The sequence below is a fragment of the Molothrus aeneus genome, chromosome 6 (assembly GCF_037042795.1).
Source record: "Molothrus aeneus isolate 106 chromosome 6, BPBGC_Maene_1.0, whole genome shotgun sequence".
Classification (NCBI taxonomy): Eukaryota; Metazoa; Chordata; class Aves; order Passeriformes; family Icteridae; genus Molothrus; species Molothrus aeneus.
The window spans coordinates 438,642-461,357 of NC_089651.1; the positions used below are offsets into that span (position 1 = coordinate 438,642).

General features: G+C 39.3%; 1 protein-coding gene across 2 annotated transcripts in view; it reads right to left on the minus strand.

Moving 5' to 3' along the window:
• Positions 1–22,716, minus strand: part of GALNT18 (polypeptide N-acetylgalactosaminyltransferase 18) — a 230,734-nt gene that overhangs the window by 84,762 nt on the left and 123,256 nt on the right. For both annotated transcript variants that reach the window (XM_066551766.1, XM_066551765.1), the window contains exons 5-6: positions 2,793–2,976; positions 1,731–1,928 (exon numbers count right to left, since the gene is read on the minus strand). In XM_066551766.1, the coding sequence (XP_066407863.1) occupies positions 1,731–1,928; positions 2,793–2,976 (382 nt within the window). The remainder of the gene's footprint in view (positions 1–1,730; positions 1,929–2,792; positions 2,977–22,716) is intronic.

Consider the following 22,716-nt stretch of genomic DNA (forward strand, 5'->3'; position numbering starts at 1 on the left):
AGTTAACATCAATACAAAACTTAAGCTTCTTTTATGATAAGGTACTTTTGCCTTTGTTGTTGTTTTTAAGTGCTTCTCAGTGCACCTGCTTCCCTTTGCTATAATTCTAAAAGAATAATGGAGGCATGATAGAAACCATCCATCAATACACATGGCTTTGTTTGTTGGTGTGTTTCTTTTAATTATCCAACACACACATGCAGCATATTGCACTGAATTAAAAAATGTGCCAGGGAAAGAGCTAGGGAACAAACCTGAAATTCATAAAGTACATGCACTGCCCAGTCCTCATATGGAACAGATTTTGGGGGTAAGATGGAAAAGTATATTTGCTCATTACTTTGTGTTTCACTACTTTAAATTTTAAAAATCATAATGATTACTCCATATAATTAATCACAGGATCATAGAATGGCTTGGGCTGGAAAGGACTTTAAAGATCATTTCATTCCAAACCCTAGCCATGAGCAGGTACATCTTCAAACAGATGAGGTTGCTCAGAGCCCCATTCAGCCTGGCTTTGAACACCTCCATGAATGGGACATCCACAACTTCCCTGGCAACCTGTTCCAGTGCCTCACCACACTCACAGAAAAGAATTTCATCTCAATATCTAACATAACCCTGCCTTCTGTCACTTTAGAGCTGTTCCCTCTTGCCCTATCACTACCCACTTTTGTCCCTTACCAGTTTTCTTGGAATCACCATTTAGGTACTGGAAGGTGCTGTAAATCTCCCTGCAGCCTTTTCTTCTCCAGGCTGGACAACCCAAACTCTCTCAACCTGTCTTCACAGGAACATTTTTATAGTGTCAACAGAGTTCATTAACAGCAATAACTATTTCTAATGATGTGGAAATTAACCCCTTTTTACATTTGTCTTTGGCAAACCTGTTAATTTTTATCTCCTGCTTTCCAATTCTAGGTTCTGTTAATAGGTCAGTGCAGTTCAGAGCATGTTAAACTGACAGAACCTGAGAAAAGTGCCTGCCTGCAAAGATAGCTACTGGATGAAAAACAGCTGCCAGTGCTGTTTGAGGTTCTGCTTTCAGGAGGTAAAAACAGCATTCACACTTTCTTTCTGCAGGGAGCTGGAGCACAGGTACCAGTGACCTCCTTGGAATGAATGTGTATCTACAAGAAAGGCCTGTACTCTCAGCAGAGCTGCTCAGTTGGTTCAGAGGGTACTACTCCCCTCCCTGAGACAAAGGTATTGTTCTGTACCAGTCTAACAACACTCTGGACATGGTAAGAAAGTACAGACCCAGACTGTCCCAAAGCAAGGACCCAATACAGCCTTTGCTCACAGTGTCAGTGACCAGACATTAACTCCTGGCACACAGCACAGCTGTGCACCTATGTGACAACACTATAAAGAATACAGCTGTCAGGTCAGCTCTGCTTATGCAATGTAACTGCAAAGAAAATTCCATTTCTGGCCTGTAAGCACTAAATTAGCAGGCAAGACATTTGGAGAATGGATTGCTGCTGAGCAGCCCTGCCTACCATTCCACTTGGGAAGGAAACCTATTTAAAAAGATCTACTGAAAACAAAAGTTTCCTTTAAAAACATCTACTGAAAACAGGAGTTTTCTTGATGACTGTGTAGGCATCAAGGACATTTAAGTATTTGAAGTTTACAGTCAGTAAAACCTACCACACAGCTGAGCCCACTTGCCCCCTGTCACACCCAGGAGAGCTTTTAGACACTGTAATTTAGTTATTTATTACCTTATTGGAGCAGTTGTGTTCTCCAGTTTCCACCAGGACTTAGGAGGGTTCAGATACCTGCACCACAGCTCCCAGTCAAACCCTTGTGCTGAAAGGGGATACTCCTCTATTTCAAAATTATCATACTTAATGTTATCAAATGATGGAGAAATTACTCTTTTTCTGTTTTCTTTTATCCTGGTGAGCACTGGTTCAGCCCTAAAAAAAAAGAAATACACTGTTAAGATTACACCAATGCAAGCATAGCACTAATGGAAATCATGGAGTAGTTTGGTTTGGAAGGAGCCCTTAAAGAGTATTTAGTCCACCACCAAATAAAAAATATAGCAACTAATGCTGTATTTTTCAGAAGGAGCAAAGTCTAAAGCTGTTACTCATTCAGAGCCCTTTCTGCTTCAAGATGGTGTTTTGACAGTGCAGGATTTGCCCCAAAATAATACACTGCAACATATTCTCTAAGATGACCTGTTGTTAACCTTGATTTGAACTGGTGGATGGAAGAAATGAGTATCATAGAGCATTTATACCCTTGCTACCAAGTAATGATAACTTCAGGCTCTCAACACTATCAAGGACATCAGGATCAGAGTTAATAACAGATCTATCCTAGAGACAGAAGCTCTTGCCTTTTTACCATCACTTTTACTTAAGGAGCTGAACACGTTAAAATACATTATTTTAGTTATGTTTACTTTTGCAGAGTGGCCAAAATAACGCTTCTTTGTTTACACTGCAGAATGTAAAAGAAACATAATATTTTTTAATGAAAAGAAGATACATTCACCCTCATGGGCAAAGGCTACATTACTGGAGGAGATTTTTAATGTGCAGTTTTCTAATATGATTTAACTACCTTGTAATTAGATCAGCAGATTACTCAAACCATAAAAATGTATCTAGATCATATTACACAGCACATTTTTCCTGCTTGTGTCCATGATTATGTCTGAATTTTCATTTAAAAGCTCAAAATTCTAACTCACCCTCTAAATGCAAGTCAGTAATTTAACACCAGTGCTTGGAAAAGGTCCCTGGGTCAGAGAAATGGAAGGGGGCACATACCAACCCACGTTGAATTCCACATGGGCATCGAAGAGAGCAACGACTGGTGCTGTGGCTGCTCTCCAGCCGCTGACTCGGGAGCGGATCAGCCCCTCCTGCCTGCTGTGCCGGACAACCTTGATGAAACCTGGCTTGTGGGCATTCACCTCATCAACATACTTCTGCAGCTTCTCCTTGAGCTCCTCTGTAGAAGGGGAAGAATTAGGCATCAGCAAGAAATGTCAGCTTGACAAGTTGTAAAAATCCGTTCTTTCTGTTGTAGATGAGCGATCCCCATCTGGGGAATAAAGTGCTCTGACTCCATGATTCCAGAAGGCTGAACAAATGCTTTATTAAGCTGTATTATATTACACTAATACCATATTAAAACTATACTAAAGAGATACCAAATACTACTAAAGAAAAACACATGACTGTCTGGAGACAGTCACAACACAGCTTTGCCCCAATTGGCCAATCAATCCAAACAACCCTCACTGGTGTCCAGCTCACAAATCACTTCTGGTAAACAATCTCCATGGCACATTCCACATGTTCCAAACAGGAGCAGCAAGTAGAGATAAGAATTGTTTTCTCTTCTTCTCTGAGGTTTCTCACTGCCTTCCCCAGGAAAAATCCTGGGAGAGAGAATTAAATCTCTCTTTGTTCAGAGAATGTGAATACCACACTTTCAGTAAAACAGGAGTAGCCTTCACACAGCTACTCAGAACTCTCAAACAGTCAGTCTAAAAGGAGGCAAACTAAAAGGAGGCAAACAAAAAGGAGAAGGACCATAAATTATTTAGCAATAAAAAATTTTCAGATATAACCATTTAGCCTACATGACTGCCATCAGAATCCTGGCACTGTTTAACAGTAACAAGCCACAAAATGAAGTGTCATAGCTACATAAGAGCATATTATTTTACTGTAACAAAAAACAAGGCACCTGTCTTATATTTCCAGGAAAATAAATAAAAAGCCTAAGTATTTTCCATGAATCTTCTCTACCAATATTGCAAGAAAAAAAAAAAAGAGAACTAAGAATAAAACTAAGAATAAAATTATTTTTCTCTTTCCATTTTTCTTTCTAAACTTTGACAACTGGTTTCTGTCTTGACTAAAAAGTTCAACAACTTTTGATCTTAGAACAAAGACCAGTAAAAGCTCTAGAGAAGAATCATTCCTAATTAAAGTATAATAACTCTTAGATCAACAGCTATTATCTCTCTGGTTTAAAGACCACTGCATGAGAAAATACAATGTGTGGAGTATAAATATTGTGTTCACAATTATTATTAACTGAAAGCAATGTTCACTTTATTCTTTATTAGCATTCCTATGTTCTATTTACATTATGGTATCGCTCAGGATTCCCTTTGGGACAATAAATTCCCTTTATTCTGAATCTCTCCACAAATCCAGGAATGTCTTTGCTCTGATGCAGAATAATGCTCCTGTGGCTATTATGCTGTACTGGGCATTATCAAATCTGCATTAAAGCTCAATGCTGACTGTGAAAACCCTAGCAAGCCATTTAACTTCTCCTGAGGAACGGGTTCCCCAGGGAAGCAGTCACGGCACCAAACCTGCCCGAGTGCAGGAAGCATTTGGACAACCTGAGATACATTCTCAAGTGAATTTGGGGGTGTCCTGCCATTGAGCCCCAGGCAGTTTGAGATAAATCAGCCTTTCACTCTGGGAGCTGCTCACCTCCAACAGATCTGGACAAGCAGCATGCTGGAATGGGTAATGGCACAGAAAATTAAAAGCAAGCACACTCTGTGAGCCATATTAAATATTCATCCTTGGAAAGGAGGGGGGTGTGTGCTCTCTTGAGCTGACAGAACAACAGAGCTCATCAATTACAAGTTCATCCTAAAGTTCATCCCTGTTTGTGCAGACTCTTGGACATCCACCAGGTGTGATGCAGCTGGTTTCTCAGGCCTTGCAGGACTCTGCATGCCATGTGCCTTTGAATCAATGAACTCTGCATGAACGGAGAATATCACAGAAAAATCCTGATACTTAGAGGTTTTCATAAAAACAAGAATTAAAAAGAAACAGTCTGCTGATCATGTCCATCACAACATTTAAACTGCAGCAATATTTTAGGAATTGACTGGATATATTCCCAAAATTTTCAACATTACATTGCCAATATCTATTCAATTTGTTTGTCTGTGACTGCATCACCTGGAATAAACAATATGAGCCACTTAGCATAGAGCACTCTTCTATTTTGTATTAGACTTGCTGCTTATTGATCAATACACTTTTTCTCCTTTATGAAGTAAAAAAACCCACATTAATTTCCTTCATGCTTGTGCCAAACTACATGTTCTTACTGCTCACCCTCTAACACACAGAGATTTGTAGCAAAAACAGAACTATCAAACCAACCACTAGCTAACAGCACATTAAATTGAAAAGAAGACATTTATGTTACTGTAATTCCATGCACCTAAAAATAGCACAAACCCGTTCTCTATTCCCAAAATGCAGCACTGCAGAGGATGAATATCAAAACATGAAGATTAAAGCTTTGTTCTTGGTCTAAGTGGCTGCTCACAGCTTTGCAATACCAGAGGCTTTATTTGCCACAACAATGCAGCATCACCACGGAGGACAGAACTGCGAAAGGAAAGCAGGCTTTAATCGAGGACTCGAAAATCAGTAGCCTTGACAGAGTCATTGCTCTCTCAGTCACTCCATTTCAGTAAGTGGGCTATTCTTACTCCTGCCTTACGCATTTCCTAATGTGGACTGACTTTAGAAGCTTGAGTAAACACAAAATCTATTTCATAGCTAGGTGTAGAATGGAAAGAGATGGAAATGGAACAGAACCCAAACCTTGGCTTGCCACCAGCGTGACTTCAGCTGCACATCAGAGCTGTGACACTCCCTAGGCAGTGCACGCTTCTGATTTTCTGGTTACACTGCAGCTCTTTGCTGATGAAGTCTCTCAGGATGGCCTGAGAGCATCTCAGGGGAACCTTGGAGGCTTACCCGTGGTCAGTCAGCACGGAGGAACCATTCCCTGGGCTTCAGGATCACCACAGGAGACAGAGCAGTAGTTTGCAGTCAGGCACTTTCTGGCCTTTGTTATTTAAAACAGATCAGCTTTGCTCTGCAAAGGCAGAGTGCTGAGCAGAGCATTATGTGCACCCTTTGTCTTACAAGACCTATTGGGCAGATTCTCCCAGAAGAAAAGATAAAGCTGTGGGAAAAATGGATTATTTTCACTCAGCCACAGGACAGAGATGACATGCTAATGAAGTTCAGAAAGAGACAATTTTGGAAAACACTTAAAGATGACCTAGCAAAAGAGCTGAGTCAGTTTTTTCCCTATGCATTCCATGTCTTCCTGAGTTTTACATGAGAAATCTGAGTTAAATTGTATTTGACAGTTTTAGAGCACCCAGTCCAACTGGTCTGAATGATGGGACTCTCCCCCCAGAACTATACATACACTTTGCTATGGCTCTGATGGTCTTCAGCAATATCATTTCAACCCAAGTTCTTTTTTCTTTTTCCCCTTCAAGATATGTTGCCTGAATAATAAACAGGCTTCTTCATTAATTATTGTGCTTCACAGCTTTATGTCACCATAGAGAGAAGACAGAGAATAGGCAAATGTGTCATCTTCAATACACTGTTGATTCAGTGTCTAATTATGGAAACAAACAGGCTTATAAAGATAGATACATTAGCCTTTCAGTGCAGAATCTCTCAAATAAGGACTCAATTTGACTAAGCTGAATGAGGCTCTGCAATTGGAATGAAAGAGCAGCCATATATGGAATGGGAGAATGGCACTTGGAAATGTTGCACTCTACCACCTGTCTCTATATGGTACAGATGTCTGGAAAGCACAGCACAACTCTCCTCACAAATGTAGAAAACATAATTAGTGTGCCATAATTATGTTTAATATTAACATAATTAAGTTCAAAGTCTTCTAAGAGGTTGTTTGTTTATTTTTAACAAATTGACAAAGATTTTGTTTGTCAAGTTCTCCTACTCAGTATGACAAAGCAGTGCTAAAGAATTCACACAATTTTGCCTTCTCAGGAATCGGCAGAAACTGGACAGGATGGAGAAAGGAGCATGAGGAGTCAGAGGCATCAGCCACCCCATTTTCTAGAATGGAAAACCATCTACAGATCATGCTTTTCATCCAGCTGCATGAAGTGAGCTACCTTTTGTAAGCCTCTGTCCCCACTAAGCTGAGAAGTGAGCAGGCTCAATGCTCAGTGCTGTCAGGTGCCTCAGACCCTTAGTGTCCTACAGCAGCTGTAGGTCTGGCCCCAGACTTCAAATTTCAGAGTAATTAATACAGACAGCCTTGCCATAAATAACAAATTACTGCCTCACAGTCATGGAGAAGGAGCTTAAAGAACAGCTAATAAGGGCTAACTTTCAGGAACTTTCATACTTTGCCATACTCCCACTCCAAGCTCTTGAATGAGCCTGCATCTCTCAGAACAACCACGTTTATGAAGCCCCACTATGTTTGGTTGAGACATGCATTTTACTGACCTTTTTCTCAGCTGTAGCTTTGCCAAAAGAGCTAAAATAACAAATACATAAATAAAACAACACGCATAACATTCTGCATTTTCTAAAGCCTAAGAGTCCCTGCTGACTCTGGCCCAGCAATGCAGCATGCAGCATGCATTGCTACGGCCATCTCTGCAAACCTTGTGCTCTTCCTTTAGAGAAATATTTACTTTCATGTCAAAGGCCTGGGAATTACCATGTCCCTCTCCACCTTGGCCCTTAGCACAAACATGGCTTCTTTTACTGTAAGGGAAAGAATTACTTTTCAATACAGAACTAGGTTTAAATTAACAATTGTGCCAAAACCAGAAGATTGACATGTTATATGAAAGGGGTAAAAGCCTGCCAATTCATGTTTTAATCTCTGTGTGTTCACTGAGCTGCCTAGGCATACTCTGGTCCCCAGGTAAAGGAAAGTGTTGGACATTTCCTTGGATCATAAAGGACACTTTTAAAGGCAGATCATTACAGCACCTGCAAGAATACAGGAGGAGTTTATGCTTGCATTTGGAGCCAAGAGACCACTGGTCAGCTTGCTTCTGGCAAGGATCCCTGTGCAGCAGGTCAGAACGGGATCCACTGCCCTGCAGGAAGGCAAACCAGCCACCTGGCACAGCTCAAGAAGCTGTTTCACCACCACAGGGGCTGCTGCCACCCCGGAAACCTCTGTCTCACCAAGTACATCTTACTTCTGCATGAAAGACCAGTAAACTGGCAAAAAAGACAGAATTCACACAAGCCAATTAATTATAAACCAAGATTTTTCTATCTTCTTTACCCAATTATTTTTGGCTCTAAGTCTTAGAAACAGGAAGAGCTGCTTTTCCAATCTTAACATGCATTAACACAGGTAACTTACTTTCTGGCAAATAAAGAAAGCCTGTTGTAACAGGTTTGCTGCAAAACCCCTCCTCTCTTCCCCCCAAGTCCCTCTGTAGGCAACCAGCCTGAATTTGTGTAATAACTTGAATTCATGGCAGCAGCTAGGCATATAAGAGAACCTGTTTTGTTGCACTTTATCTACCAGGATATGTGGATTACATCAGTTATTTTGTATGCAGCTCAGTGCTTCATCATTTTTATTTTTCTTACCTCTGGTCCCTTATCTGTCATGCTTAAGTGATCACCTCTCATCTCTGTAGCAGAAGCAGATAATTCCAAATGGAAAATATTTATAACCAGACAGAGGCATGTAATTTCTAATGCACATGTGTACAGAGAATGTCTGCAGCAGAGGGTGTAACAAGGCTCAAGCAGATAAGGAGGGCCTGCTGTGCACATGTATTTAATAGCCCTGTGTTATCTGGTAATAGATAAACCACCCAGGGGAAATTACCAACATGATGCAAGGAATTGATCTGGACAGACATCAGAAACAAAAAAGCAGTGGAATCCTTCTCCTCCACTCCCATACATAACTTGCACTGTTGACAGAGATGCATTGTCTAATCTCAGAAGTTAGGCTATCCACATGTAAAGACAGAGAGTGAGAGTGTAATGAACTTTTACAGTCACAACCTCTGCATTCAGCAAGCCCAAATCCCAGCTGCTGTCAGACCTCCTCAGGTCTACTAAGATAAATTGCCTACAACAACCTATTACAGCTTACATCTTGGATTACAAGCCAAAGGTTTCTTTAGCACATGAACAGCACCCTTCTCCCACAGTAAAGAAAAGAAAATGCATTTCCCTCTTACCCCTATACATACACATCCTTTGAATTGCCCAGGAGAATCTATACAGAGGAACGGGAAGTTTTCAAGGGGTTTAATAGGGGCTGCTTTGATCCATTCTCAGCTCCTTCACAAACAATCCCTCTGCATTTCACTGAATCCTTGTGTAAGGTCCTAAGTATCCTATAGCAAAAGGACAACACATAGCAAATAAATCCACCTCAAAACAGCAATTAAACAGCTTCCAACAAAAAAAAACAGACTTTGCAGAAGAAAACTGTGCCAGCAACTCTTCCTTGAGCCATCTAGCAGACGTGTTCACTACTTAGGTTCATTTTGTTTTTTTTCTAAAGAACATGTATTTCCAATCCCAGCCATAAAAATAGGATGCCACACTTCAGATCATTAAGTCCTGCATAGAAATATTGCTGTGTCTTAATAAATCCCAAAAAAGTATGGAAAGAACTATGAAAATTATCTTTTTGAAACTCTGATAGATCAACACTCTGTTATGGAGGAGGGGGATACAGAAGAAATAAATATTACAGCTGTTATTTTTTGTTACTACTAATCTTCTGTCTTTATTACAAGGGTTGTAAGTCCCTTTTATTTCCCTTCTGTTATTTATTGAGTATTGTTTGAGTATATATCTGTCTTCACCATACTTGATTCATGTAAGGTGCATCCCATCTTAGGGATCACCATGCCCACATTATAGCAGCAGTCTCCCAACACTTTGCAAGACAGAGACATAAATTGAGATCTAGATGAATCTCCAAGATGACAGCAGAAGTTGGAGAAGGGGAGGAATAGAACCTGGATCTCCTAAATCCCAGGGCTGCGCATAATCACCACACAACTTCCCTAAGGCTGTAATTCTGCATTTTGAACTGTGGCCCATATGGAGCCCTGAGAACTCTGATTCAGAGCAGAATCAAGGGTTCTTCCGCATCCCTGTGCCAGAATTAAGAGGCAGCTGATATCTGGGATCTAGCTAATGTCAACAGAAATGCACTGCACCAAGGGAACTGAACGCTGCCCTTCCATCCCACCAACAATGGGAGACTCACGTGCTTACCTCTGAGTACAGAGCAGGGCTTACTGAAGGAAAGTGTTAGCATTTAGAGAGGAAAAGAAAACAAATTTCCTCTCAGGTGAACATTCCAGCTCTTGAAGAGGCAAGGCAGGACTAATAAAAAGTCCTTTCTTAGATTGCCAGTCAGGTGCGCACATGTGGAACATGCAAACACAGCTGAACACAGAACAGGGAGTTGTCAGGAGCTGCCACCAGCTGCCACCAGCCACACAGACACCAGACAGACAGAGGCTGCCATCTACCCCTTCAGAGCCATACCTAGAATCCTAGAAAGGTGCTTAAATATCAAAGGATCTTTAAATACAGAGCTAATTATATAAACTTAATGGCTCCACTCGATGTACAGATTGCTGGATGCTTGAATTAATCTCAGCAGGAACACTGTCCCACTCCAGCTTCCCGAGCATGACTGCTTCCTGTTTAGGGGCTGTTACTGCATGGATCATGGCAACAATAATGTGACCACAACAATGAGGGCAGGAATAGGCACTGCTGCTGAAGTCAGAAACTGCTATCACATCTGATGCAAAAATCACTTCTGATGTGTATTTGGATACAATAGTTTCAGAAAGGGGGTGTAGAGTGAGAGGCATAACAAGTACCAAGACCATGCATTAGAGCTGACACATTGATATAACACACTGCTGGAATAGCATCAGCCAAAATTCTGAGTTCATCATTTCATTCCTTAGTGTTCCTGGATTAATCTGTAAAATGACCTTTAAATGTTAAAAGAAGTGCTTGAGAAATGCATTCTAGTCTCAGCTGTCTCCAGTAATCCAAATGGCACTTTTTTTTTTTTAATATATAGCATTTAATTCTAAACTATTTCTTGGATGTGTGTGGAAAATCACTATTCAGAAAAGAAACTAAATGCCTGAAAATAGCCAGATCAAATTGTATAAATCAAGAAAAAAACAATCTAAAGAGCACATTAGAAACCTCTGTACTTTCATAACTATAAAATGCAGCAAGCTGCTCACTCTACTGTAAACTTGATAAATAATCCTGAAAATAATAATAATAAAATAATCCTGATAAATAATCCTGATTCCAAGAAACAGGATGGCACTTCATGTTGTGATAATAGATTCACAAGGAAGAAAACCCTGCCAATTAAAACCCACTAGTCCAAGTGCAACTACTTTATTTCAGGAGTGTATTCTGAGGAAATTAGTCACAAAAGTTGCATTAGAAATGGAATATGCAAATACTCAGTTAGAACTGGATGAAACAGAGCTGCTAATATTCCTCTCTGGATCAAGCCTCTCTCTGAGAACAGGACTGTAAAAGGAAGAGGAAACAAAGCAATCACCAAATACTTGCTGGAAGGAGACCTGTGGAATCCAATTCTTTACTCAAAACAGGTCCAAGTAAACAATACCAAGTAATATGCACTGTTAAATAGTTATTTAAAAGAATGACACAGAGCACTAAAAGGTTTTGATTTATTTATAGGAATAAATAGGACTTAGCCTTGCATACCATGTTGATTTTTATTAAAATCTTACTTGATATCAGATATTATAATCTAACTTTGTATGTGTTGCATACAATCCCTTCCCTGGGAGCAAACCAACATGCACAAAACCTGATTATACTATGAAAGTATTCTCAAGGGTCAGGACAGCAATAACACTATTTCACAGTGCCTTTTTCTTTTTTTTAACCTTGCCCAAATGTAGAGTTACATTTGGTAGTTTTTTATTTTGACTGAATGACTCTTACTGTACCAGACAATTCCTAGACATCAGATGCAAACTGTTCTGTCCATATTCCAAGCCAGAAAGATTGATTTCTTGGCTACCAGTGATCATGTTGTGTATGACCTGCTATTATCTTCTCCTTTCAATGGCTGCTTGCAGAATAACACAATCCACACAGCAACAGCAATACAGCACCCAATCCACCAGGGAGAAATACATTTCCAGGACATCTTTCTATGAAGGACTGTTAGCATTAAGTACTACCTGTATCTCATTCAGCCAGCTGTGATGTAGTCTGTATCTTTGCAGAAAACCTACCAGACTCCATTTATTATAGATACCCAAAGGCTTGAAACTACCTCCTATTCAATTCTTCCAGTATCCTGTTTGACCTTTCACTGTGAATAATGATTTTGCACAGATAATGGCTAATTTCCTTGCACTGGATTTTATTTGCAATGATTTGCAGTTTGATTTGCAGTGTATCCACATTTTTCAGAATAGGTAATGCCTGACTTCTCAGATTTAAACCCTTTAGCATCTTCAAAAGAACACTCCCTGAACAGCTAAATTTGTAATGGAATTCCACAATTCAATTGCCTCCATCTATGAGCATTAAATCTCTGCCTTGTCTGCATACTGCAATATGTTACATTGAAAACAACTTTGGACTGGGTAATGATCTCATTTTCCTACATAGCATTCATCTCAGTTAACCTCGGAGGGTTTATACAGCTCTATTCTTATGTCACAGGAGGAGGTGGCTTCCATGGGTATTAAACTCAGAGTTATAATTAATATCCAAACCTTAAAAATCCTGAGCAGCATTTATTCCTGTACACAGCAATATCAAGAAGCTTCTTGAGGCATGTGGCTCCACCAACTCCAAGGCTCTCACATCACCCCCTTTTTCTGAACCTGCTCTAGGTAACGTTAAAAATGTGTAAATTGTACCCTACACAGCAAACACAGCAATCCTACAGACACTGAGAGTGTTAAGTGGCCTAAACAAAGTGTAATTAATTTCTTCCTTATATCTTCTGTATATATGATCCAGTATGTTTAAAGCAAGGTTCTGCTCATGGAAACAAGACTAATTAACATTATTTGAATAAATCATGTTAAGCACTAACTTTTTGGTTTCATAGCAGTACCACATAGATAATCCAGCATTATCCACAGAGGAGCTTGACATAAACAAAAAATCAAATGCAGCCACTTGCATTCTGCACAGTATTTCTACCTGAGAGGTTTAAAGATTCCTCCGAAGAGCTGCTTGTAAAGCTGTTGTCAAAGGAACTGGCATGGTTGTTTGCTACCTGAGCTACGATAGCAGATAATGTGAAGAACTGAACCATATGCTACAATTCCAATTAGGGAACTCAAATCAGGAAAATAAGTAACTCCAGTAAATGCCATAAGCATATGACAAAATGCCTGAAGATGCAAACAAAAAGTGGTCACAGTTCAAATACTACAAACCGGAGACTAGTCAATGTTCCTGTCTTTCACCACAGACAAATCAGGAGAAGCAGTTGGTTTCCTAACATCTCTTTGAAAAACATGGCAGGTAAGGTTTTTTTCTTTTCTCTGTTTTTTTATTACCATCCAGAAGAACAAAAAGCTCAAACCTACAGCAAAAGCAAATAACTTTCTGAAAAGCAAAAAGACTATCAGCTTCTAACAAGAAATTATTTTCAGTCTTTTTGCTAAGCTGTGCATGAAAGCTTATAAAAAAGCTTTTTTTATTTGCTCTGTGAGTGAATCTTCTTGGTAGCTGAAAAGCTAACATGGTATGTGTTAATTGGAAGCATTTGTGAAAACTAATTAAAATTGTTGTGCTGCAATCATGCTTCAGAAAAGGTTTTTTGTATCAAATCCTAATAAAGATTTGTTCATCTTGTACATGCCTTATTTAATCCCTTCAGGTGGATAAACAAAGAACATATCACTCGTATCTTAGCAGAGAGGGAGTCAATCTAAAGACATTAATTAGGGAGCATGGTACTTGTTATCCCTGGATAAAACTCATAAGCATGCATGTCCCTTCAATACTAAACCACACCACCACTGTTTTCATGTGACCATTCCCTAATGAATTCATCTCCCCCATTCTTTTGCTCTCATCAAGACTATCCTTCCCTAATGACGTGAAATGGACCTGATATTTGATATGCACTAGCGCTCACAAATCCCTCCAGAACCAGCTGGGATCAAACGTATGTAAAATTCATGACTAGTTGGATGAGCGATATCTCCATTTCCTCTTGGCTGTGTCCACACATAACACCTGTCCTTATGAAACAATGCCTTATTTTTCTCCACCCATCAGCTACTTTGGTTTTGGAACCCATTGATCCCATGGGTTTGACTTGCACTGTAATGAACAAAACTGTCACTGACATATTTTAAGAAAATCCTTTCGCTAGGATTTTTCTCCTGAGAAGCTGAGAGGCCTCAGAAACAAAATGTAAACAATAATTATCTGATTGCTTGGGATGTGGTTTGAAGGTTGCTCACCAACAGGTGCATCTTTGATTGGTCTCATGTGAATTCTTTTTACTTGATGACCAATCATGGTCCAGCTGTGTCAGACTCCCTGGTCAGTCACAAGATTCTATTATTCAATCCTTTCTAACCTTCTGATGTCTCCTTTCTCTTTCTTTAGTGTAGTTTTAGTATCTAATTTTCTTTTAATATAATATATATAATAAAATAATAAATCAGCCTTCTGAAACATGGAGTCAAGATTCTCTTCCCTCATCCTGGGGACCCTCAAACACCACCACACAAAACCAGCAGGAGAAGCAGGGAACACCTCTTGAAGGTTTTTCACTGAAATCCTGTCATTCTCCTCAGTAAAATCCAGTCATTTCATCCTCTTCATGAACACTTTGTGTTTCACTACTGCATGACCCACTACCATTAAAACTCTCTCTCTGAAAGCCTATAATATATCCATGATCTCAGTGTTATCAGGCATACATGACTGGGATTTGCCACTCAGCAAGTGAAGACATCCTGTGAGGACAGAGCCACGGCAGCTCCCAGCACGTGTAGCACTGTGCAGATGTGTCACTTCCAGCTCTGGGAGCAGCTTGGCTGAGCTCACTGGGCCATGGGATCAGGAGCAGCTTGGCTGAGCTCACTGGGCCATGGGATCAGGAGCAGCTTGGCTGAGCTCACTGGGCCATGGGATCAGGAGCAGCTTGGCTGAGCTCCTTGGGCCATGGTACCAAACCCCCTGAGCCAGTTCATGCACAGTTACCTCAGGTCTGCTGTTCTGCAACTGCAGTTCAATGCCAATATGGGATTCTTAAAATTCTACTATCTATTCTCTTTGAATCTGCATTTTAATAACCACAGTCTTTTAGTCATATGAGAGGTTGTTCTGGAGCTCAATCCTTTTAACTGTTGAAGAGAAGGCACTTTTACAACTCCTTAGCATCTGGCCATCAGAAATAATTCTATGAATTAAGATGACAAGAGCAGCTTTGGTGAGAGCTATTCAGCATCTGAATTAAATAAATACAGTCAGTGAGGCTCAGCTGGGCTCATAAATCAAAAGTGATTTTGTTTACATGCCAAAATGCAGTCAACACTTTTTAAAGTTTTAAACTTGTATTTCTGGCTTAAATTTTCAGTCACCTCAAACCTTTTTAACTAGTGTAAGAAAGATATTACTAAGGTTGGAGATTTTGAAAGCTAACTGGATGTGGTCTTGGGTGACTTGTTCTAGCTGACCCAGCTTTGAATAGGTGGATGGGACCAGAAGGTCTCCAGGGGTCACTTCTCACCTCAGACACGCTGTGACTGTGACAGAGTTCACATCTGCTTTGGAAAGGACACATTTATTTCTTGTGATGTACACCTATCTTCTGATAAAATAAACAGGCAGACACAGAACAGAAATCACAACACGGAGTAAATGGTTTGAGGGCAATACAGGAACTGGGATGTGACTGATTTGGCCCTTCTGTGAGCTTGCAACATTCAGTCATAATTTTACAGAATCTGATTTTGATAACAATATTTTTTCAATTTCCTAGGTAAAATGAAACCCTGCCAAGAAACTAAGCACAATTTTCTGACACTGCAAGGTCAAGGTTTTTGAAACAGATGTCTGAAGCTTCACATCATAGCCCTTCCTTAGGTCATTGAGTAGAAGTTTCCTGATTTTCACAGAGTTGCAGAGACTAAACACTACAGCATCCAGTTTAACAAACGAGCTCACCAGTGGTGAAATAATGGGACAGAGTCTGTTTCATTGTTTATGAAACTCTGCCTACCAGTGACTAAATAAAGTTATAAAACACTTCCACTTTAAATCTGTGGAACAACAGTTAATAAATATCAATCAAGCTGAAGCTGTTCTGTGTCACAAGTCTTCCCAACAGCAACAGTTTGATAAAGAAATTGAGCTTTACAATTACTTGTTTGCAGATGGAAATGAGGAAGCATTAATGTGAAGGAATCTGGTGATCCTACGCACCACAGGCTGTTATGCAAAGAACAAGCTGTGAGCCTTTTTATGTGAATTCTCCATACATAATTCAAACAGATTGCAGAGCCTGATGGCTTTTCTTTCATAAATAGGGATCTCTATTTAAAAGTACATCTCAAAAACATTTTTTCACGTGGACATAGTCAATGGTGACCAAATACTTTGAATATTACAACATGAGAGATACCAAAGGTATCTCCAGCTCTGCCTATTGGCAGAAGAACATTCACAGGACTGTTAAGGGCTTTCAGAGAATTAATTTTTTCATATTTGTCCAGGCCTCACAAAATGTTGAGGTCAGAAATTATTTACATTAAAATGAAAATAAACCTACGAAATACAGAGAGAAGTTTCTACTGCTGGTTGCAACTCTGCCACCTTCCCTGTAACAGGAACAACAGCTTCTGAAATGTTTTTAAGGCAGGTCAGAAACTATAAGAGGTTTCTTTGAATATGAAATCCCTGCCTGAAAATCCACATGATGACTAAGCAATGAATGTTTATGAACTTCACCTTTGTGCTCTTCCGTTAAGAAGACCAAAAATTGTTAGACAAATATACCATCAGACTGCAGCACTAAATGGATTTTGAGAGATCATCTGGTCTTTCTTCTTGCCCCAACACAAAGAGAAATTTGTTACAATTAATCCTGACAGAAGTTTGTCTTATCTCCTTTTAATTTTACTCAGCAAATACTGTCCCATGCTCCTTATAGATGGATCAAATGAAGCACACTATAAAGACATATATATTAACAGTATACCTAAGTCTGTTGTCTGACACAGTTAAAAAGCACAAACCCCAAACCTACAGTGATTAAGTTTGCATTTGAAACCATAAAAATAACTTTCTTCAGGTTAACCACTTACAAGAGCCATAAGCCATAAAACCATAAAGCTGGCATAAAAGACCTAAAACTCTTTCTGCAACTCTCCACTGACAAGAATACCTTTTCCTCATAAATCTGAAGACCAAGAGCTACTCTTGAGTAACAAGCCCCTTTGAACATTCATAAATATTAACATATTTCTGATGGCAAATTCATTGTAGCAACTTTGCTTTTCAAGCTGGTATTTCTGGATGCCCCTGGGACAGGGGAAATGGAATGACAGATAACACTATCTCCCATCACCAAGCTGCAAGAGAATCCTCCCAGGAGCAATGCTGGATAGTCACAGCAGCAGCCTGGAGGGGATGATAGCTTCAAGGATTTGGCAAGACTCAGAGCTGGCTCTAAACCCTACACAGTCATCAGTAACATTTAAAAACTAGCTTTCATACAGAACACGGAAAAGCCATCCAAATTTGCTCACTGCCAAATCACTTGAAGACATTCAAAAAAAGAGCAGGGAACTAGTTTGAGAAAAAAACACTTCAAATACAAATTTGCAGGAGGAATACAGGGAAGGTGTTAGAATATAAAGCTATCGATTTCAATAAAAGAAGGAAAAATAAGTAATTTAAGTCTTAAAAGCCAAACTAGAAAAACATCAAATATATCAAATCCCACCAAGGACACAACTGATTCAAGGAAAAGTATTTTACAGCACTTAAAAAAAATAAAATCAAAATTTACTGAAGTCAGCTGATTAAGAATGAAACTCCTCTACCATCTAAGACAAAAAGTCTACAATTGTCTTGTGATTTGCACTGAACTCCATTCAGAAAGAAATTAATTTGGTTATTTAATGTATTCTCGATGTTAAAAGGAATAATAAGATGACAGCAATTTGTAACTTGCCTAATAAATATTCCAGACAGTTGTCACAGTACATACAGTTCCCTGGATTTTAAACTTTTTTTTTCATGTGTATATCCAATCTGTGATGAATTATTACTCTCTTTATGGAAGACAAGAGATTGAAGCCATTGTTCATGAATTCTGGTACTATATGATACAAATAATTTCACTGAATGTAATCCCACCATATGATACAAATAATTTCACTGAATGTAATCCCATCAAGGAGGATGGCATCCATTGTGCATCTAATTGCTGAATAGCACCTAAATCAAGGAATACTTCCCTGTTTCCCTGTGGGAGCTTACAAAATAACACAAATCCCACTAGTAATCAGGCTTAAAAAATACACAACTGGCTTCATTATTAGCCAGTTGTGTATTTTTTATGTTCAGTCCATAATGCATGAAACAGAACAGTTCTGAGGGTTAGATACTTTTAAAAAGGGGACTAAATTTTAAGTGAGATTTTCTTGACCAGACTTGTTTCCATTTTCGCATCTGTGCCAGTAACAGCACATTAGCAAAAGAGCCTACTGAAAGAAATGTCAAGTAAACACATTGAGAAACCTGGAATCAGATGCCAGGGACAGACCTGAGCAAGCAGAATAATTCCTCAAGTCTTCCCCAGTGGAGCTGTGACTTGGTATACATTGGAGAGGCATTTATTTCCTACAGAGAAAGGCAGAATCATCCTGCATGGCCCCACCACCAGCCTGCTGTCACTTCTGCCTGTGCTGGGAAGGCTCACCCATTCCAAGCAGGTCCAGCCCTAGCACTCCTGGTCCTGTTCAGCAGGCACTTCTGTGCGCTTCACTCACACAAACAAAGTTTTGTCTCCTGGGGGAGATGAAACAGCTGGAATCAGCATTGTGTTCAAGTATGTCTTGCAGAACTTTTACAGAGAAATCTGACTATTTTTTTTTTCCAGAAGAATGCCAGACAGGGCATTGGTGGTGCTTCATCCTACCAAAAAGATGTGGAACTGTCAGGCACCTACGCAGGTACTCTCAGGATTACTGTACAGTACCTACAGTGACAGGCTAAAGATCTGTTCACTACTCCCTTCAAAACTGGCTATTTATTCTCTATAATTCATGTCGCTAGTTAATCCCCTTTAGGGATGCTACTGAGTTTCTGGGCTGAAGCTTAGTCAACACTGGTTCTGCTGGTAATAGGATGATGCAGGCAGTTTACTCCTCAATTCCAACAGCATCTTTAATCAAATTATGCTAAACTCACAGAGAATAACCTTCCATTTCTAAAAGGACCCATTAAAAAATAGAAACATATTTATTTTATATTTACTGGTAGTTTTATAGGTCTTTATCAGACAGGAAACCACTGAACAAGTAACTGATTACACAGGTAACTGCACGTGGCATCATGTTTTAAAAATATAGTACAAAGGCAGAGGAAACACATTTACCCTGCAATAGCTATTTATATAAATCACAGGAATTCCTTGTGGAATGAGTATGTAGTGCACAGACAGAAATGCAGTTTCACACTGATATAAACCTTTAAAAATGACCAGAATCAGAAATCCACTTAATTCAACTGGAGATGGGCTGGTAGGGAAAGTTAAACCTGCAGAAAGTCTGGATCTGATAACCAGACAAACCTGCTGTGATTAAAAGTTTCTGAGTGTGGAAACTTAACTGAAATAAAATCCACCTCCAGCAGAGAGGTAGATTTTATTTCAGTTAAGATATCTAACAGATTTGCTAACTCAGGTTGTATCTGGTATAAGCTAAGTGATCAGTGTTCTACATTGAATGAATCACCCCACTACTGCTCTATTAGGATGGGGAAAGACAGCCAGAATAGCAGTGGAGCAGAGTCCATCCAGAGAATTTAGAATTTTCTAGAAAATATTCTATATGAACTCTAAGCTACAGGGTGCACACAACACTGTGCAACACCATAAAAATTCATGCACTTTTTGAAATATGCTTTGTCATCTATCAGAGCCAAGTCTTGATGCATAAGATCCTGAGCTAGATAAATCATCCACTGCTGTTTTTCATGTTACTTTGATAACTTTGATAATCCAAACCCAGGAAGTCAAGCAAACTATTGAACATGCATCTTCTTTTATAATTCTACAAAAAAATTCCTCTACTTTCTTTCTTGCTGACCTGAAGCTGATTGAGCTATTATGCAGTAATGCACAGCTGATTAAACTCAGTTTGATATACTCTGAAGCAACAGGCATATTTTTCTAGGGTACTTTCCATTATAAGGAAAGCTGATTAGACCCCCTTTTTTTTTCCATTTTACTGCACCTAAGTAATTTCTCTCAGTGTTTCAAGTTCAGGGCCATAAAATGATGGCTAGTTTAACACACCATTATATTAATTCACCTTCTCTAAGGTTTTTCATTTTAGATATTTTAAAAGACCCCAGACTTCCTAATTTTTGTGTGTTATTGAGAGAGAGGTAAAAAGAACAAATATTGGCGATGTCTAACCTGTGCAGAGCTTGCAGTATGAACTACAGACCTCTGGAAGTGACTCAGGCTTAGTTTTGCAATCCTCTTCCTGGTAGGCTCCATTGGCTCTCAGAGGGGTGCTCCAAGGAGCTGAAACTTCTGCTGAGAGCTGACAGGATCACAGAGGTTCCAGTTACCTCCATTTGGGAAGACAACACTCTCTTTCAGTGATGAACCACTTCTAATTTGAGGAGATGGGCTATGTGAGCTGACCTAACACCACTGAAGGATTGGATTTCCTTCATTTGGTGGTAACCCTCTCTGGACTAATCATACAACTTTATGGATAATATTTTCCCATGTCACAAAAAAGAGCGTATTAATGAAAAATTAAGTCCTAGGAGTCAGCACCTTTCAAGATTGGTCCACAAATTAGAAATAAAACTTAAAAGCTTTAGACATTTGGTAAGGATGGAGTACTGACATAAGGATAAAAAAAGTTAAAGAAAAAATAAAACTAAAAAAAACCCTAAAACTTTTTAGTTGAAAAGCCCCCTTTTTTCCCCTTTTGTTTTCAAAACCAATTTTCAACTGAAAGCTTTTGTGTATCTAATCTTCTTTAGATTTAGTATCATGCTTAGTTTAATCTCAGCATCATTTGAGAAAGGCAGCACACCAGCACCAAGAGCTGTCTGTGATGGAAGCTTGAACACTAAAATTATTGCTCCTTTCTCACCTCAGGGACTATCACTGCACACATCTGCAAAACCAACCAAAAATCCCATTCTACAGCATGCAGTAAAGCAGTAATTTTGACTGCTTTGCACTGGATTTACTGATCTGGCTCATGCATAAGTCCTCCTGCCCACACGATGTCTGAAGCTTTGCAGAGTGCTCCAGGCTGCTCTGTTTCCATCTGAGAGAGAAACACCCAGCAGTTCCCATGCTCAGTGTGTTTTCAGGGATATGAACTACCAACATTCCCTGCTATCAAACTCTTCCCAGAGCTCCTACTGGGGCATACAGTTATAGAGGCATTTACTCAGATTTCAGAAGAAGAGTAGATCAGTGAAAGTTTAGTTGGAGTTACATAAAATACTGCTCAGGGTCAACTGAGTATCAGGCAACCTGTAAAGTACTTCTGTATCACTGTGTACAACTGATCTTTTCAGGCTTGTAAGGTAAAACTATAGTACAAATTCTCTTATTTAATCTGAAATTCTCTTCCTATGATCTATATGATCATTCTGTGACCACATGTGATGATGCTCCTTTTAACAAGCCAATTGAGGTTTCCTCTAACTTCATTATTTTGTGATGTTCTCCTCTGGGAGATGTAATTGCTGAAGCATGGAGACACACTAAATGAAAATTTCCAAAGTCAGATGTTAGATGCTGCTTACTTCAGATAGCTCTAGCAGTGTGCAGATCTAGACAATTTAAAAAAAATTAAAAAAAAAAAAGGCAAAATAACCTTGACTATTTCTGTTGCTCTTAGTCAGTCTTTGGACTCCCCAGGAGAAGGGAATTCTGCACAAAGTCCTTGCTTCTCAGTAAAAAAAAAGTCTCCCTTTCTTTTAACCAACCTACCTTTTTTTTTTTTCTTGGCTATGCTATAGCTGAATTTTTCTGTTGAAAAGCTTTCCTAAAGTCCATTTTCACATACTGGATTAATGCTCTAAGCTCAGATGCCATAAGATTTATTCCTAGAAGTACAGGAACCTTCAGAATCTAGCAGGTCTTCCTCTTGGACACAAGGTATTCCAGAGGTTGTCATGGCACAGCTTCATTCAGTTCCTGCCCTTTTACAGAGCACTGTACAACACGAATAGCATTATAAAAATTAAAGCTAATTGTGGAATACATTTTGTCTTTGTATGGTTAATATCTTTGTGAGATATTAACCATACACACAGTCACACAACTTTTGCCTCAATATTCCCTGCATTTTATCAATTTGTGTGGGGGGGAAATTGGTAAAGAGAAAAAACCCCATTTCTTTGGAAACAGAGATACCCGATGAGAGAAAACCAGACCCAGTGCTACTCAGTTTCACTTCCATGTTCCAAACTGGTTGTCAAAGCCTATGAACTACCAACAAAGAAGTTTCAAGTGCACAAATATCACTGAAATGTAATCCTAGACATTTCATATAGAAGCAGACCAGGGGGAGATGTTTCAAACTTGCTGCCTGTACCGTAATAATACCACTGGAAGGCAGGGAATCAC